The sequence below is a fragment of the Serinus canaria genome, chromosome 8 (genome assembly GCF_022539315.1).
Source record: "Serinus canaria isolate serCan28SL12 chromosome 8, serCan2020, whole genome shotgun sequence".
NCBI lineage: Eukaryota > Metazoa > Chordata > Aves > Passeriformes > Fringillidae > Serinus > Serinus canaria.
Window position 1 is genome coordinate 17,117,215 of NC_066322.1, and position 19,121 is coordinate 17,136,335.

The following is a 19,121-nucleotide window of genomic DNA, read 5'->3' on the forward strand; positions in this document are numbered from 1 at the left end:
TCCTCTGATTTCCTGAGGTTTATATAAATTCTTGAGAGCTGTGTCATATTACTGTCTGTAAATGACTGACATTAAACTGACCTTTATAAAGGAAGGAAAGTAATAAAACTTGTATTTAGGCCATATTTTTGTCTTTGCTTTCTGATTTTGGCAGACATTATTTTTCCAAAACAACACAGGTTAGTGTGCACTAGAACTACAAGTTTTCTTAGTTCAGATTATAATCCTAAACATATAGTATGATTTTTTTTTTCTGTATTCATTTTTAAAATAAAGCCTCTTCTGGGGGGTAGAAAAAAGCATTAATAAATTTTTAAAAATGCAAAACCAAATTTGGCCAAATTACAATTATAAAAGTAGATAGTAGCTCTCAGTTTTATATGCGAGAGCTTGTGGTTTTATTTTCTGGTTTTAATTTTACCACTAAAGAAGAAATAGTGGATTCATTCCCTCAGACTAAAATCTTGCAGAACCAAGAGTTAAATAAAAGATTGCAGAGAATAAGAGAAGTGACAGAAACTGGAAAGAGGTGTTCAAGGAGTATTCTCAGATATTGTTCACTTCTCCTATTTTTCATTGTAGTTTTTTCCTAGTTATTTTTCCATTCCAGAAAATAGTAATTTCTTAAGAATTAAACTAACCCAGAAGTTATAAATTTGGCTGCTTCTCTTTGGACTTCAGATTCCAATTTCTGAATTGGACTTCAGATGAAGTCAGTAGAAAAACTGGCATAGTTCAATTAGGAAAAGAGGTAACAGCTTAATTCTTAAAATTTCCAAGTGCTGAAAAGACACAATGCTCATCTTCTTAAATAAGTTGCTAAACCATTTTTAAAATTGTTTGTTTCTCTTTCTAGAAATAAAAATAAGCCACCACCTCACCCAGTCCTGTCTTCCGTATCAGTTCTTTTCTGCTACCATCTAGGAACTGCTGTAAAAGGCTCACTTCTAATCACAATACTGAGAATACCAAGGATTGTTCTCTTGTACTTTACAATATCCTAAACCAAAAGGTAGGTAAATACTTCTGTAACACTATAAAAATAGTAGTTTAAAGATGAGATCATGGGGCAAAGAAGTGAAGAATATATTTCTTGCTTAAAAATAGATGGTATTGCTATTGCTATCTATTATTAATCAATGGGTTTTCTATTTTATCATGTTTTCTTCATTAGGAAAGCTTTTTTCTCCCAACTCAGATATCAATGCTTCCTTTTTATTCTCAAGTCCGATAATTTTAAAAGCAGAAAATACCATTATAAAACTCACCTTTATTTAGTGTTTTTATACAAAGGTTTTTCTGAAGGATAACGAAAAAAAAATTGTAGACTGCTCTATGAAAACTTTTTGCATTCTTTTTTTAAGAAGCAGGAGTAAGAATACTATTGTTAGATTTAAAATTCGTTCTAGAAAATACTTCATCTGCCTTGCAATATGCTTCTATAGAAAGCATAATTGGAATAAGAACTGTTCCTGGGAGTTCTAGTATCCAAGACACATCTTTTAAGACACATAAGGCATAGATCTGGGCTGTTTTGAATATTTGAATATTTTTTGCCTTCTTTTTTCCTTTTATGCATCTCCACATCTGTTGTCTTCTGCTGGAAGCCCACCACTGTAGGTAATTCTGGCACTTTTGCAAGGAGGGAGGACTGTTACAAATGCACAGTTCTGATTTCAGGAGAAGATTTAAGAGATGTAGGTCTTTTCCTCTAGGGTTTACATCGGCCTTGAAGCATGTTATGCATAATTATGGAAGGGTATTTACATTGACAATGTATTTACTATGAGGCATGTGTTGGCTATAGGTTATGAATGCTTAAATAAAAAACTCCTTGTAATAAAACAATTGAAAAGTGTGCTCTGGATTTATGTTGCTTTCATATGAAAGTTTTGGTTGTAAAACTTTCTTAGTTGTGTTAACTAAGAACATTGTATAAAGACAGTAGGTGGGATGACTTGGAATGTTTTCTGCCTTTAGAGAAAGCAGGATAAGTGGCTTCCTTGTTACATGGTCTTGTAATCTGAATAACTGTAGATTTAAATAGGAAATAAAGATTATTTGTGTCTGCAGCAGTGTGCTGCAGGATCCTTTTGGTCCAGCTCCCAAGCATTCAATGACATGACTCACAGCTGTAACTGCTGCTAAGGAGACTAGAAAGTGCTCTGGCCAGCTCATGTGCTCAGTCCTGGGAAGGATCCCCCCAGGAGTAACCTTGCTCCTTCACGTGGCAGAGAGGACAGGCTGTGGCCCCTTTCACTGAGAGCCAGAGTAGCTGGACTAAAGGATGGAGAAGTGACCCTGCATTCCTGTGGAGCTCACACAGGTTTCCCCAGCCTTGCAAAAAATGTTGCTGTTCTCTATGAACAGAGAAGAAGTCAGGGCCCTGTGAGCCTGCAGGTAGATTTACAGATTTTTCTACACAGCAGTCTTTAAACAGAATCAGAGAGGAGATTGTAGGTGAGATCCCTTGCTCTCAGCTTTTAACCAACAGTTCTTACTGAGATAACATAGCTTTAGTAAAATCATCTCTCCAGCAATACACAGCGAGAGTAAATTATTCTCTGTCAGGAGTTTGCATGTACAGTCACTGTTTGAAGGAGTTATTTCTGGGATATTTTCATGAACCTTTTTGGAAAAAGTTGGGAGGTTTGTAGTTTCTGCTTGAACAATAGTAGCTGTTTGGACTTGAGTTTTTTATAGTGACTGGAAGATCTCTGCTTTCCAAAACAAGATAAAAACACTCTGACTTCTGGAAAAATAAGATTAAAAAGACTGAGGATCCCTGAGCTGAATTTCCTTTTGTTGAGAAAAACAGGCACTTAATTTTGGAAAGCTATTCTGGATACCAAGGTGTCTTGTTCTTATCTTGCATCCTCTCCATGATGAGCTTTTCTGAGGTCATGATGTGGTGGGGGAACATGGAACAAACCTTAAGCTTTACTGCTCAGTTTTTGCTATGAAATTAATACAGCTCAGTGGTCTGTGAATAGCCTCTTCTGATACAAGATTTTTCTTCCTGAAAAATGAATGCAATGCTCTGAGTCAAAACACATGTATGTTCATATAAGCTCTTCTACCCATTCTTTTATTTTTGTTCAGTAGGGTACTGGTCATTTCAGAATTGTGAAAGGTTTTTGATAATCAGGTTAAAAATCTGTCTCTGTACTCCCTGATCACTGTGAAGTGCTTTAAGAATTACTGACTTGCCTGCCTGTTTTTCTCCCCAGGCAGCTTTTAGCTCACAAAGCTGCTTGCAGCACATATTGTCTTTCCCAGAGAAGAATCTTCCAGCCACAGGAAGAAAAAAATTAAAGCACAGCTCTAAAGTCATTAATTTTGAACAGTCTGAATTTAAAACCTGTTCCTAAAATCCTAATGGAAATATCTGCTGCCTAAGTGAAAATTTTATTAGAAGAGTCAGTCACCTGTAAAGCAAGTTTTTTTAGAATGGTGGTTTTGTTTGAGGCTAATTATGTGTCCAATAACCAGTCATTTCATTTTATTGCAGAAGAATTCAAAGCCCCTGTTCAACTGCTGTTTCTGCTGGGTTTGCTTCCAGAAAAGTTGCTTAAGATACTTTAACCAGGTATGCTCTGTCATCTCAGTCCTTCAGCCTGCTCTGGATACCATGGTTGGTGCCTGACCCTTAGCATGGCTAAAAATAGCTTAGCATGGCCAAAGTTTCCTGCTGGCCACCTAAAATAAACAAACAAAAAAGCCCCCAAGTGCTTGGTGTGAAGAAACAGGGAATTGACAAATATGCAAGGTGCTAGATTTTAGAAAACTTGATACAGCTTGAGATAGTCAGCCCTTTCAGAGGGTCACTTGCTATTTCTATAGGTAAGAATACTTAACATTTAGTTGAGTTGTGCCAGACTAACTCATGAAACACAGAGAGTCCAGGTAGGAGGAAGCAATGAAGAATTAGGAAACATACCTAGATATGTGACATTAACTAGTTACAGTGTTTTCCACCTGAAAGTCCTGAATAAAGACACTTAAATTCCTAGTATTTGCCAGTATCAGTAGATCTGGAAATACAAACCATGATGATAGCAGTCTTGTTTAAAAGATGCTTTAATTGGAAATTGATTATTTCTGACATACAGCAGTTTTACAGATACTAGACACCTCTTTTCACCTTCACAATTCTTTTCTCCAAATGCATTCCAGATTTACATATTTAATTGTAAATAGTTAGTTTTTGTCATTGTCATTGCCTTGTTTTTGTCTCTGGGAACTGTGATATTCCTAATGTGAAAGGGAATCATATATTCCCACAGGTTCCACCCTCTGAATGCTGAGTTCTTTGTCCTCATTGCTGAAGGTAGTAGTGAAGTAAACAAGACAATTCTGATAAAGGGTCTGACTTCTCCTCTTAAATAGGTGCATAAATTAGGTTTAGTTATTAAGAGAAAGTTTCATTTTAGTTCACCATAGATTAAATACTTGTGCAGTAAAATTTCTGAATTTTCCAGGCTTACATTTTCTAGGTAGGTCTTATAGTCAGCGACTTGGTGAGGAATCTCAGAGTTCATTTTGCCTCCAGGCTTTCCATTTGTAGTCACCCTTTCCCCTTGGCTTGGCTTCCTGCCTTTCAAAGAGATATCCAGCATCCTAGTGTTTACTTTCTCCAGCTGTTGTCTGCCATGTGTTTGTTAAAAGAATTAATTACTGTAATGTTCTTCCTTTTGTTTCAGAAGGCTGTATTGTAGCTCTTTTCCCCTTTAAAGATTTCCTGTTTCCTAATCTATTGTTGGCAGTTTTCTGGTTTTATATGAGTTGTGTTTTTTAATCTAATTATCATAATAAAGTGTTCACTTTTGTTTTGTTTTTTGAATATAATTTTAGCAAAGGTAGTGGTTGTCCACAGGTTTCAAATCCAGGGCAATTTGAGCAATAATTAGAGGAGAAAAAAAGCAAGAACAGACCGCAAGATTTTAAAAGAACTTCTATCTGTTCAAAATTTAAACATTAAATGAGTTATTGTATCCCATTGAATAATTTGTGGATCTAGTTATTTATTTCATTTTTTCCCCTATAACTAATCTGTTCAAGGCTATTTATTAATTTATTTTTTTTTACTATTATTGAAAGTCTTAGTGTTTGATTCTGTAAAATCTGTGGCCATATGTAGAAGAGAAAAGAAAAAAAGAAGGAAAAAAATTTCTGTAGTTTTAACCAGCTTTGACATATTTCTTTATTAACAGAAGTAGTGAGCTCTTAAGAGCTCCTACTGAGATTGGTGGAAGCTGCTGGGCACAACATAGAAATTTCCCACATATGTTGAACACAGACCTGAGAGAAGGACTTGGGAGGGAGGAGTTAAAAAATTGTACCTGTGTTTCTTAACATTTTCTTAAAGAAGGATTCTTTAAGTTCAGATTTTGATTTTTTTGTAACCTCAAATGTGGAACAGCTGTTGTAAAAGTTGGTCCAAAGATCATTGTGTACATTAGCATTCCTTACTATTTAATATTCTTTTGCTTTTTATTCTAGCATTATTTTCACTTTAATGAAAAGCATATAATTACCTGAAGCTCTAAAAAACCAAAAAAATAGAAGATCCAATCACTTTTGCACTATTTTCTTCAACCTGTTGTTAAACTGCTTAGGTAATTTAAATTCTTTCTGTTCCTTCATTCACAAGTTTAATCAGGATTAAACAGTACTTTGTTTTCCCTTGGAGAACTTGGCAGATGAGAAACAGGTGCTGGAGAAAGTAACCCTGGTGAAAGAATGCAAGCTTCTTTCTTCCCCTGCAGAATCAACCAAGTGCTCTATTATGTTATCTAAGGGTACTTTTTGGGCTGCATTACCCCCCTGCATGTGATATTTAATACTGACTTTAATAGTTGCACACATCCCTGAAGTGACTCATTCTCCTCAGGGTCAGTTACATTTTGCTCAGCTCTCCTGGAGGTTTAGTGCAGCAAGCCAAAGAGTTACCCTGTCATATTCCCATCATGACAGAGTGCTGTGCTAGATGCTGGCAATTGTCATATTTGTAAGCCCAGTGTCCTGGTGCTGATTGCAGTATGGACAATTACATTCGGCCTTCCTAAATTTCTCTTAGATGTGCAACTGGATCCTGTGCTAAACTGTGGTGTAGTGTTGCTATGTGCTGTAAAACAGTTCACTCCTTAAGCTGTTCCACTTCAGTCATGGACAAAGTGATTCATGTGTGTGTATAATCCATTAGCAATAATTGTAAAGCACTCAGGGTTCTGTGGCTGAAAAGTGCTTTCTGAATATAAAGTCACTATCCTTACTTGACAGTTCTGTTTGCCAACACTTGTCAGAATTACCACAGATTTTTCATCTGGCTCTGATGGTTTCAGTATGTTCCAGATAAGCATATCCAATCATCTCAAGTAAAATCTAGGAGATTGAAATTTTTCCTCAGTAAAAAGAATATACTGCTTTTAATGTGATTTGGGAATTAGTGGTCTGTGTCTCTCCTGCTTTCTTAAGTTGTAATGGCAGTCTTAACTTTTTTTAACTTTAGATACATCGAAGTGCTCACATGTTCTCCCTTTACAGCCTTGTTGCAGTGACTTTTTAAAAACAATACAACTGGATAGTTTAGCTTTTCTGTGTCTGCTTTAGGTCCATCTGCAGCCAGTTGGCAAAGTGAGTCCTCCAAAGTACAGTGCCTGGGTTTCTGAAGGGGTTGCTGAGCAGGGTGTGGTTTCTGTGTTCATCAGCGTGGTTGCTGCAGTGCAGCCTTCTGGGCTGTCAGTGAATTCAGCAGGGTGTGAGCCCTGTTTCCTGGGACAGAGACCCCTCCAGGGGACTGAAAGCCAGCAGTTGTCCAGTGTAATAAGCCAAAAGCAAGTCTGTCTAATGGCTGTATATCCATAGCAGTTGATTGTCTCTCAAACTTTGGATGGAAGCCTATCAGGAGGTTTCAGGTAAATGCCTTGTGGAGAATTGACCTAGATAAAACCAAAATTCATGCATGCTATTGTAAAGCACAGTTCTCTCCATGCCAAACACATTGTGCCTCACCCCATCAAGTACTTCTTTTTCCTCCCAAAAACAATAATGCATTTTAATGTTACTGGCAATATTGCTTCTAGATATAGAGCTTATTTTTCAATCCTCTTGAAAACACAAGGATAAAATGGTCTTCTACAATGAAATAATATTTTAAATAAGTTTATCTCCCCTCTACAGACTTTCTGATAATAGGAAACAGAAGCTTTAGGTCTTAACTCATTCTGTAGGATGAACCGTGTAGGGAATAGAGTTGAACAAAGTTAACTAATTCTTACTTTGATACCTTTCTCTGCTTCCCTATCCCATTAAGAAGAAACAAAAGGGGAGAAAGAGAGAAAGAGAAAATAAAAGACAATTAAGCAAGTGACAGGTAATTCTGTTCTTTTAAGCAGAGAAATTTATGAACAACTCTCTGGAAATCTTCGGTTTTATTTAGTTCAGAAATCCCAAATAAGAACATTTTCTCACTAAGTGCAGAAGCACTGAAAGCAACCCCAGTAATGATGTAATCATCATTCAATGGCCACATAAAGCAGGATCCTTTTGCTCCAACCCTGTCATAGAAATGGAGCCCACATGTAACACTGTGATGCAGTAGGAAAGGGAAAGGACACCTGACTACCCTCCGAGAAGAAAGCTGTATTGGTCCTACCCACTGGATGACAGCCATGGAGGGAGTAGATAACACAGAAAGTAGGAAGCAAGGAAACCTGAACATTTTCTCCAGTAAGTCCAGACTGAAAATATAAGGCAAAATGGAAATAAATGATAGTTGTGCATTCTGGACTGCTTGGGAAAATTCAGGAGGTTATTGAAGGTTTCTTACAGATAGTAATTAGCCTAGGAACAAAAAATAACCATTTCTGTATTAGCTGTGTGCTTACTGATTAGAAGTGGAGGAGAAAAATATTCTCCATGTGTTCGTCAGCCATAGGACAACAGCCTTTTTTGACAAAGCTGCAGGAAGCACAGAGTCAGTCCTAGAAGCTACGAGATGAAACACTTGCACTGGAAAGAAGGGGATAAATGCCATTGTACAGGTTGCTGGTTACGTGCTCAGGCTTACCTCACAGAGGGGCCTGGAATATCCTGTGATGTGAAGGATAAGAGCAAACCCATTAGCCATCTATGAGACAGCAGGGAGGGGTAAAAGCCTGACAGGATCAGCAGAAAAATAGAGTAGAGTAGATCTAAATTGTTCATGAATAAATGTTGTCTGGAAGTTGGAAGGTTCCTAAGGACCAGTGGGACAACTGTCTGGAACAGCTCCAAATGTAAGGCCCGGGAGAGGGGAAGTCCTAAGTGATTTAAAGAAGGGGTTTTCCACTTAAGAGAAAATTGGCATAATATGCTAATCCCAAATAGGCACTAGCGTGGCTGAAAGTCCCTTCCAGTCTTTTATGTCCTCATTCTTCAGTGGGGCCTCACAAGGCCCATCTTGCTCTCATTTCCCACCATCTGGGAGTCATGATACAACTCTCTCACCAGACCACTAACTGCTGCACAGTAGCCACACTCATTGCCTCTTGCTACCACTGGATTTTGTTTTCTGAAGGGCTTCCATTGGCATCAGTGCCACTTGCAAGCTAAGATACTTTAAGGTCCAGCCTGAGCTGCACTGCAGTGCTCTGGGGGTAGCTGACCAGGGCAGCCCCCAAGAGAGTTGGCAGCAATAAGATCAGATCGGTATGAAAACACCAGCAGAGCAGAAAAAGCTGAACTGGGATGAGAGATCAGCATGTCTCCTTCTTCCTTTTTAAGAAGATTCTGTTGCTATGGCAATTTTCCCTTCCCCAAGCTCATTGTATGAAAGCAAGCCCTTGGAGGAATGGAGGACTGAATTCAGCTGTTACACAAAGTAGCAATTATTCTCAACAATTGAGGAACTTACAGCCTGGATCTGAGCCACAGCGCCTTTCTCATGAAACTACCAGGTCACTTTTTCCAGGACCTTTGACATTCTGTGTTGTGAGGCACAGAAGGATATATTCTTTAAATAGATTTTTTTTGCATACTGTGGTATTTGGAAATATGTAAACATTCATATTCCCTATTTGTTCATCCTGACACTGAGAAATCAGTGTCTAGTTCCCAGGCTCCAAGCCAGAAGAGTGTTCTTCAGAGGGATGGTGATATGAGATCAGCTTGCTGGTGGAAGGATAAATGCTGATCCCAATCCACCATTCCCTGTGCTTTCATTGCTATCAATGCCATCATTACTTGCTTGTCACCAGAGCAGAAAGTACCATTGTAAAAGATCAATTCATTAGGCAAAGATAAAAATATACAAGTTATAATGTGTATATAAGGATCAGACTGAATCTCTTTCTAGCTCAGTATCCCATCTTCAGCAATGACTGTGAGCAAATGCTAAGGTAGAACAAAAGGATATTTCCCTGCCTCTCTGCTGTTTCTGAATCTGTTTTCAACCTAGGACTTCTTGAGCTGTGTTTTCTGTGTGCTTAATAACTCTCAGCAGATTCCTTTTCCCTCAAATTCCCTGTCTCTGTTGAGCTCGTGTGAACTTTTAGAAGCTAAAGCACCCTTTGCCCAGCAGTCCACAGTTTACAGATTTATGGTGAGAAGGAATACTGTCTGTTTTCAAATTTGGCTCCTACTACTTCATACTTTCCTGCCCCTGCCTGGCCTTTGTTCTGGAAGAAACAGTGAGCCATCTAAGCCTACACAGCCTCTCTGCATTTCTCATGAGTTGGCAGCCCTCTTGATGCATCCTCCTTCAGTCATGTCTTTTCCAGACAGAAGAGCCTCACGTTCCCCAGACAGAAGACATTCCATGCCTTTTGGATCGTTCCTGCTGCCCTTCTCCCAAACATTTTCAGATCCACTGAAGCTTTTGGGCATGGAAAAATATAGTCTGTAGAATCACATGTTCAAATAACCTGTTTCTAAATGTTAGCAGGTTCTTAACTGCCATTGTCTACCATCTTAGCCTTCACAACAATCTTTAATTTGAAAGGATTTGGATTATTGCACATATCCTGCAATTTTAAATTTAATGGGATATAAAAGATTTTTTTGTTGAAAGTCCAAAATTACTTGCAAATGTAGGTAGTAACTTGTGTGTGTTAGGTGTTTCTTGATGAGTAAGAAAGAAAAATCACTTGAGCTCATTTTTGTGCAACGCTGAGTTGCATGGAGATATATGTTAGCTTAAATGTTTGATGTGTTTTCTTAGTGAGAACATGTAGATTTCTATGTGGCTGGATGGGATCAGGGCATGGGGTCTGTATGAGAAACTTGAAAATTGTGAGGCAAGTGTATGGAAAACAATCCTAGGTTGAACAAGAAACCCTTCAAATTTTTTTTTTTTCTCTCAGAAATGTATTTTTCACTGAAAGGTAGAGATCACTTGGCTGAGTCTTCCAATTGTGTTGGTAATATTCTTGCTTCACATATGTCTGACTAGTTGTGTAGCCTTCAGCAGTTCATTAATTTCTGTGTCTCTCCTATTCATTCTAGAATGTTAGATTATTACCTGGCTGCCTTTATTTCTTGAGTATCATTAGGTAATACTTACATTATCTTTTTAAGTTGTAACTGCTATAAATGCCATTTTTTATCAGCTGGTTTGTAACACAACAAATGCCTGCTCAGGTAGTGTACTGTTTCCAGCGTCATTTTCAGTCTTTCCAAGGTAACCATTCTAGTTAATAAATATCAGAAATTCTTTTCATTGCACATTCTTTGAATACCAAAGTGGCTATTTCAAGAGTGCAAGCAAATGGGTATTTATTTTAAGTTTGGAAACAATGTTTGTACAAGCTCACGTGCTTTTTCAACATTCTTTTTTATTTTTAAAACACATTTTTTGCAATTTATAATGAATACAGAATCTCTGTTTAATTTATTGGCAAAATTTATACTGATCTCACCAGATCAGGATCTGCTCTGTGAATTTAGTTCTTAAGGAACAAAAACAAACCTAGAAAACACTTTTCTACTTTGTATCTCAGTCCCCTGAGTGTTTAATGGGAATGATGAAAGAGAGTGAACTCACAGCATGTTTTAAAGAGAAATCTGTCCATGTCTGAAATGGGCAGTGACAGCTTTGGGTGGCAGACAGAGGCAGTGTGATGTGAGGCCATCTCTGCCTGGGTCCTGGGCCAGCAGGGCTGGCACTGGCAGCTCTCCTGCCGCCACATCCTGGGAGTTCTGGTGTGATGGCATCCTGCCAGGAAGGGAACACCCTCAGGATAAATGAAAGTTAGCAAAGAAAGCATTTTTTCCTATTTAGGAATGAAGAGAGCTTGCTTGTTTAAACATATTTTTATGCAGATACTCTTTGAGTTTATGTAGAGTTCACTGGTGTCTCTGATGTTTTCATAGAATAGGCCATAGATCCATGGTCTTTATTTATACTTTTTCCATCTATGGATGTATTTTCTAATATGTAAGTACAATATTTACAGAATGTCAATGGCTTTTTCTTTACTATCAGAGAAAATATAACTTTTTTTACATAAATAATATCTACAATAAAGAGGCGGAAACTCTTTGATTGCAGCTAACCTTCCTTCCTGCCTTCCTTCCTTCCTGCCTGCCTTTCTTCCTTCCTTCCTGCCTTCCTGCCTTCCTTCCTGCCTCCCTTCCTCCCTCCCTCCCTTTCCTTCCTTTTTTCTCTCATACAATGTCATAGCTTTGCTATGCTACAGAAATTGCTCAGAGGTAAAACTAAACTCTACAGAAATAAATTTTCTTTGCTTCAGATAGCTGAAATTGTTTTGTATTTTGAATTGTAAGTAAGAAAAACCAGATTTTTGAACATGAAGGGTTTTCAGTAGGCCAGTATAATTCACTTTCAGCAAACCCCCTATGGGCTGGGTTTTTTTCGCTTCCAGTTGAAGCATAAAGCAATTGTAAGCACCACATTCATGTTTGGTTTTATAAACTCCTTTAGAACAGTAATCCCTTGCACACTGCAGCTCTTACTGACCATATCAGATGTGACTAAAGTTTTTGTGGTGTAATCTGCCTTCTAATCATTTGAGTAAAGGGAAACTACTCATAAGAATTGCTGGTAAAGCCCAGAATATGTTTCATGTATCATGAGTGCTGCTTTTCTTAGCTGATATTTTGGACATAATTTCAAAACCTTGCTGAGGAGTTCCATAAATGGGACATATATGTTAATTTATGCATAAGTGCAAAAATAATCAAATCCAGGAAGGTAAATATTCTATCCTCCTCACCTGCCCAGGCAAGTTTCCACCAAGCAATATAATGTAAAATTCTCAATACATTGAAAAACTGGGAGTGCCCCAATTATCTGTTGTTCTGAGTGGGGTGGGGCACATGATACAGTCACTGGAGTAGTCCAAAATCCTTCACAGAAAGGTTTGTTCAATGGCTATGACTATAAGCTTGAATTTCACTGGAGTGTTTGAAAGAGCCATGCATAAAAGCTTTTTAATCATCAACCTTTAATGAACCAGTAAATGCATAACTTCATTTTTTCCACTTACATAGTTGGCCAGCAGAGTTGGAGATAGATAGCCAGTAAGTTTGGACAGTGTGACTCCAGGTGTTCTCTGGTAATTGTGTCATATTCATTCACAAATTTTGGGGTTGAGAACTTCAGTGTTTATAAATAAACTGGATAAAGATGGCTTCAGTAATTTATTTAGTCTCTATTGTAACATTTGCTAATGGTGGAAATTATGTAGAAAAACTCTTTTTATTTAGAAGCATGACTATTATAGTAATTTAAAATAAAATTGCCATATTATGCAAAATAACTCTTTATATTCATAAAGTCAGTAATTCCAAATAGAGTTTAAGGCTTTGTGTTTCACTGAAGTAAAATCTAGATTATCAGTCTTTCCTCTCTCACTGCATTATTATCTTATGTCATTTCAGCATGCATACACAACCACAGCTATAAATGGGACAAATTTTTGTACATCAGCAAAGGATGCTGTCTGTATTTTAGCAAGGAATTCTGATAAACTTGCATCCATCAGCTGCTTTGGAGATTTTCTCCTATTTTTAGGAAAGGTAAGAGTGAATAAAAATATTGGTTCTGTAAAAATGAAGTGAAAAATCAGGTTTGATTATCTTTTCATATACCTAAAGTAAATAAAGTTAACCTTTGTTAAATCCAGTGTTGTCAATGCTATAAAATAAGCTTGAGAGAGAAAAATATCTGAGGAATTTACCTTTGCAGGGTTATTTTGTTGTATGATAGCAGTGTCCTTGGACCCACTCTGGCAGTTCCAATTGCATAAAGTCTTTGGTAAATACATGGCAAGAGGTTTCCTCTGCCTGTGGTATATACCCATGGAATTGAACACTAAGTGCCACAGCTATGTGATGCTGGAAGTTGCTTAGCTATCTCCCTGATGAAAATACTGGCTGTAATGTATTTGCCTCAGGGTTTGGGGGGTTGTTTTTATTTAATGAGAAATATTTCTGCATGATTAATGAGGCTGCACTTCTCTCTTGCTGCCCTTTACAGGTGTTTGTTGTGTGCTTCACTGTTTTTGGAGGATTGATGGCATTTAACTACCACCGAGAGTTGCAAGCTTGGGTAGTTCCTCTGTTGCTGGTTGGATTTTTTGCCTACCTGATGTCCCACAGCCTTCTGTCTGTGTTTGAAGTGACAGCAGATGCCACATTCCTTTGCTTTGCTATTGATATGGAAACAAATGATGGAACAGCAGAGAAGCCATATTTTGTGGATCAGGAGCTGCTGGTAAATCCCACTGATTACAGCAAAGATATTTGAGACATTCTAAGCTTTTAAGCACTTTTTCTTTCCCCAAGACCTAGTAATCTGAACTCACAAGCCATGCTATTTCCTTTCCAAGACCTTAGAATAGGATGGACTCAGGGATACAAGTACATTAATTTATAAACTGAAGTAAGTGGGTCCCTCTGACTCCTGTGTCTTAGCTACAACCTGCTGCCTTCTTTTGGTCATATTCAGTAAGTAATGGCTGACTATTTAAGCCTAATTAGATATATATTCAATATGTTGTTGTTCATTAAAATATATAAATAAATAGACAAGGTAGCTGTCTATTTATTTATATTCATAGGGTGCCCTAAGATTAATGCTTTTATTTCTTGTGACTCACTGTACACTGATGAGAAAAAACTAACAAGTAGCAGGTCAGGGATCCATTCCACATCCTACAGATGCTGTAGTTCTGAACATATTTCATGCAAATCTGAGTTGCTCTGCTTTATACCTTTACAGATTCTTTTACCAAAACATTGTTTTCTATCTCTCAATTAAACTCTTCTGCCTCTGGACAGGTTGTTCTGCATCTTTGCTCTTGTAATTACTGTATTGTATTACCTTCAGTACTTAGCTAATAGTCATGTAGTGCTGGAACTGAAGCCTTTGAATATATATGTGTCATCCCTTGCTAATTAAGAGAATATCTGAAGATGCAGATATTTTTTTCCTTTTGTGCTATTTTTGACACTTCTGTCTTTTCTTTCACAAACTACACAAGAGAAAATCTTCGCAATTCATGAAAACAAATAACCAGCAGCCAGAGTAGCTCATATGACACAAATGTTCTGGATAAATTTCTTCAGGACAATACTGTTTTGGAGTTTTGGTTTTTTGGTTTTTTTTTTTTTTTTTTTTTTTTTTTTTTTTTTTTTTTTTTTTAATGCTGGTATTAGAGTTTCTGTAATACTCATAGAATTTTGTTGAGAACAAAAACAGCACAACAAAAAGGCAGCCTAAAGATAGGCTTAACCCTTTGTACAGAAGAAAGCAGATATATATTCTTTGGCTTTGGTTCAGAATAGTACTTAAGCACATTGCCTGGCTAGGAATATAAAACCAAATGGAAAACTCTGAAGCCTTGACCTCTGTTCTTCCCTCTCTGTTTTGCCAAATTCTAAAATACTTCTTAAGCCAATTTTCCTTCATGAAACAGAGGCTCTCCTTTCTCCCCTTCCAAACTTTATGGTAGTGTCTCTTTAACTCTGCTCTTAATTCTGCAAAATTAGCCATGCCCTAGAGCTGTGGGTGAAGAGAGGATTTCCCACAGGGACAAGGAGTCTTCCAAGCAGGACAGGCTCTATACCCTTCTATGGAAAAACTGTGGGCAGCATATCCAAACTCCTCCTCATTGTATGATCAAGAGTAAGTTTGCTAACACAGACAAGAATTTGGAGTTTCCCAACACATGAAGGCATTTGACTTGTCTGTGTTACAATCAGGTTACAAACATCCCGGGGGTGGAAGGGAGGCTCTGTGGCCCTCAGGACAATATGCAGCAGTGGGTGGAGAGCCGGGGGAGGGATTTCATACAGCTGGAAACCTCATTCCTACAGTAGGAGATGTAACAGAGGTTTTTGATTCATCTTTCTCAGTTGCATTCATCACTCTTGCTGCCTCTGCAGTCCCTCGCAGTATAACTCAGTGTCATCCAGCCAGGAATCAGCTACAGTTTCTTAGCCCTGGGCTAATTGTCTTCCTTCACCAGGTATTTTTATTAGCATAATGGTTTCCTTTCACAAAAGATCTCACCCTGGTTTTTGCTTGTAGACCTTTGTGAGTCAGAGTAACAAGTTAACAGAAGGGCGAAACCACAGCAACACAAGACCATTCCAGGATAATGAAGATGGGACAGAGCTCCAGCCTATGGTGAGACAGAAGCGTGGGATATGTATTGACCTGCCAGCTAAAGTGTTTGCCTTTGTGTTCCAAGAAGGGATGGAGGTCATCACGTATCTCCTGACATCTCACAGCAACCAGCATGCTGTGTCCAGTATCCTGTTCTTCTTTTGCTTTCCCTCCTCAGGAAACCCTCTGCTAGTGCAAAATAAATAGATCAAATAATTCTCTTTTTTCTTCACATTCCCCATTGTGCCCAGCAGAAGAAGAGAAAGTTTGGACAGTGTCAGAGGTGTGGGAGATGAGATAAATCATATTCAGATAGTCTTTCACCTGCCTGCTCTATCAGAGTCAGAAGAGTGTAGGCTGCTTAATTTCATGCTGAAGTTCCCGACCTTCAAGACCAGAGCTTAGACTCCTCTCCCCTCCTCTCCCCTCCTCTCCCTTCCTTTTTTTCAGTATATATATATATATATTTTGTTTGTTTGTTTGTTTTATGATGGGGTAACAAAGCTGACATGCCAGAAGGGAGTGTTTCCCCACACCCAGGCTTGGGAAAGTCCTCAGAGTCAACACTCACTCACTAACATCTGAAAAAATACTGCAAATTGCCCAACCTGAGAAGCTGCCCCAGCAAGTTCAGAATCAGGACTGATTTTCCCCAAGCACTGTGGGGGTCAAGCTAGGGCTGCTAGAGGAAGACTGTGCAGGAACAGCTCCTCTGGCACCCACACCTGCTGGGTACTACAAGTCCTCTGCCGTCACAGTACTTACACAAGTGTAACAGATGTTGGTGATTTTTCTTGATCTGCTTTCAAAGGGTACCAGGCTCTAGTGACCTCTCACAAAATTTTGTGGACATTCTGCTACAGGCAGAGCACTCCTCCAGTTTATTACTACTGTGAGGGATAGTACTAAATATTTTCATTGTTTGGGTCTGTTATTGCATTCTTCAGTAATTTTTTGCCAAGCACAGAAACCAGAGGCTGGGTGGGTTTTATTCCCTGCAAGAAGATTGTGGATTTGAAATACAAAAGAGCCTTAATCGTTTTCCCAGTTTACTCTTATGCCATTTAAATGCAGAAACAGTGCTACACTTTATTTGACTTCTTTTTTCTCTCTTTGTAGACCTGAATGTGAAGTCCACCAGGAGGTGTGGAAGCAGAGCAGCAATAGCAAAAAAGGTCATATCAGTAAAGGTTACCAATAGCCCAGGACAAAGTATTAGCTCCCTAATCTGTTGTATCTTCTGCACTGGTAAAATGACACATAATCTGTTTGTATGAATAAAATATTTTGTGTGTCATCACATCTGATTTTTATTACTATATTTGCTATGATGGTCTGAAAGTTGATAATAAACTCACTCTTTGTAAATTTCTATGTTGTCAGTCTAAATTAGTAAGTCAAAAAGGTCATGGAGCTAACATAATTTTTTCAGGTTTCTCTGGGAATGCTGTGCCAGTCATCCCTAGAACAGTAAATGCAGAAACATTTGTAGAGGAGGTGCTCTGAGATGACACTGTCCTGATCCATTCTGCATATCTGAACAGCCAATTAAGGAACAGACTAAGCTCACTGATGGAAATTACCCTTGATAGAAATTCTCTGTAGTCAGGATAATTAGTGTTTATGAGGTAGGTGACTTCCTTTTAATTATACTCTTTTGGGAATGGTTTTTACAAGTTTGTAACTTAAACTGTCCAGCTCCTCTCCAAAGGGCAGATGAGGAATAGTCCTTCCTTCCTTCCTTCCTTGAAAACATGAAGCAGAATAAATTGCATTTGTGTTTAGAGCTTGACAAAGTAACAGATGACAGAGATAAAATAACAGGACAGACATGAGATAAAAATGCTATAAATAATACTTTATAGAAATGTTAGCTGTAACATGGGTGTGAAATACATCATGGAGGAAATGGAGCAACTGTCAGGGCTCTAGTCAGAAGAGGAACACAAGTGTAGACACTTTTAAAAAAATTAACTTGGTGACAGTCTGCCAGCACTTTCTTGTGAGCAATTTTAAAGCTTGTTTAAACTTTGTACCTGGATCCTGACTGTAGTACACTTTGTAGGCTCCTCCTTGTTCTGAGAATGGAGTAGTTTCAGATTTTACTCGGTGGCACATTTTATTCTCTTTCAGTTTTATCTGAGGAGAGGTTTGTGGTGGGAAAATGATGCCAGCCAGGGGTTTCAGTAAAGTATCAATACAGGAAGTGAGACATCACTGCAGGTGAGTGACTCAGAACTGTCTTAAAGAATAGATGGATAAACCCTTGATTAGTCACAGCTTGGAAATGAGGTACAGAAAAGCTCACTGACGCCTGAATAAGAAATCCATTTCATTTAAATACTGTATCTGGCCTCCTGCTGTTGAAAGGAGACTAGTTATCTAGAAATACTAAGAAATACTTGCTTTTTATCCTTAATTTAATTAACTTCAGTCTACTTTAATATGAGCCACTTCGAGAATTTGTAGAATATAGGATACATGATGAAAAAGGGAAAGAAATAGATTAATTACTTTCTGCCTGGCAAGATGATAATGAAGATGATAATGCACTGGCTGTGACTCACCACCTCTCCTTATTTAAATCTGTACCCTTGGATACTTTTTGTGCTCAGCTTGTGGATGCTTGGGAACTTCTGAAAAGTCCTGAATAAGCAATAGCTCTCTAACTGTGAGGAAGTGTGCAGATATGGTACTTACAAAGGGGCAAAACTTCTCCTCTGCCATGGGTTTGCCAAGATTGCTTCCAAGAAGCAGTGTCTTCACAATGTAAACATGATCATTTACAAAGCAAAAGAGGTTTGCTTTGAAGTTAAAACCCCACAGTTCTTATTACACATTCAGGGATTTTTTCCTGTTTGTATTTGGTACTCACACTGCAAGTTTTGGCCTTTGACTCAGGAACTCTGGTGGAAAAAAGGGAGGGAAGTTTTTATCTAAGTATGTCCCTGTTTTCAGAAAATCCCTAATGACCTTCAGAGGTCCCTTCCAATCTCAACAACTCAGTGTTTTTGCTCATTGCAATTATGATGCAGGGTCATTACCTTCACTGCAGCTCCAGAGTGGAGAAAGGATTAATACACTTCCTACAAATTCTGGGTTAACTTTTAAAGAAGGAAGGTACTGAAAAATGCCAGTTAAGCTGTATTTGAGTGTATGCTGTTTAAGGATACACTGTATTGTCATTAGTCCAGAAATTACATTATAAAATAAGTTTTGAGAACTGTGTGTATTTTTAGAGAATACTTCCAAATACACAGCTTTTAATTACATTTGTACAGAAAGCATAGCTTTATAGCTTTCATTTACAACTCAAGACCTCCCAATCTTACATGCATTGCACTGGCAGTTGTGTCAACAATCTCCAGCTGTAGCATTCCTGCATGGCAGGAGCCTCCACCTGAGTTAGAGTGATAAAGCTTCCTACAGAAGCTGATGCTATTTAGTGCTTGCTCCTGAGGGCTGCCTTCCCCTGCAGGTACGGTAGTCAGGCAGCTCTGAAGGAGGC

The 19,121-nt window shown here is 38.2% G+C and overlaps 1 protein-coding gene across 1 annotated transcript in view; it reads left to right on the top strand.

Moving 5' to 3' along the window:
• SLC44A3 (solute carrier family 44 member 3) overlaps positions 1-16,985 on the top strand; it is a 34,852-nt gene extending 17,867 nt beyond the window's left edge. The window contains 7 exon segments of the mRNA XM_030226624.2: positions 857-987; positions 990-1,012; positions 3,512-3,589; positions 12,883-13,020; positions 13,481-13,717; positions 15,536-15,634; positions 16,733-16,985. Of these exon segments, the coding sequence (XP_030082484.2) occupies positions 857-987; positions 990-1,012; positions 3,512-3,589; positions 12,883-13,020; positions 13,481-13,717; positions 15,536-15,634; positions 16,733-16,738 (712 nt within the window). The 3' untranslated portion in view covers positions 16,739-16,985.
• The last annotated feature ends 2,136 nt before the right edge of the window (positions 16,986-19,121 follow it).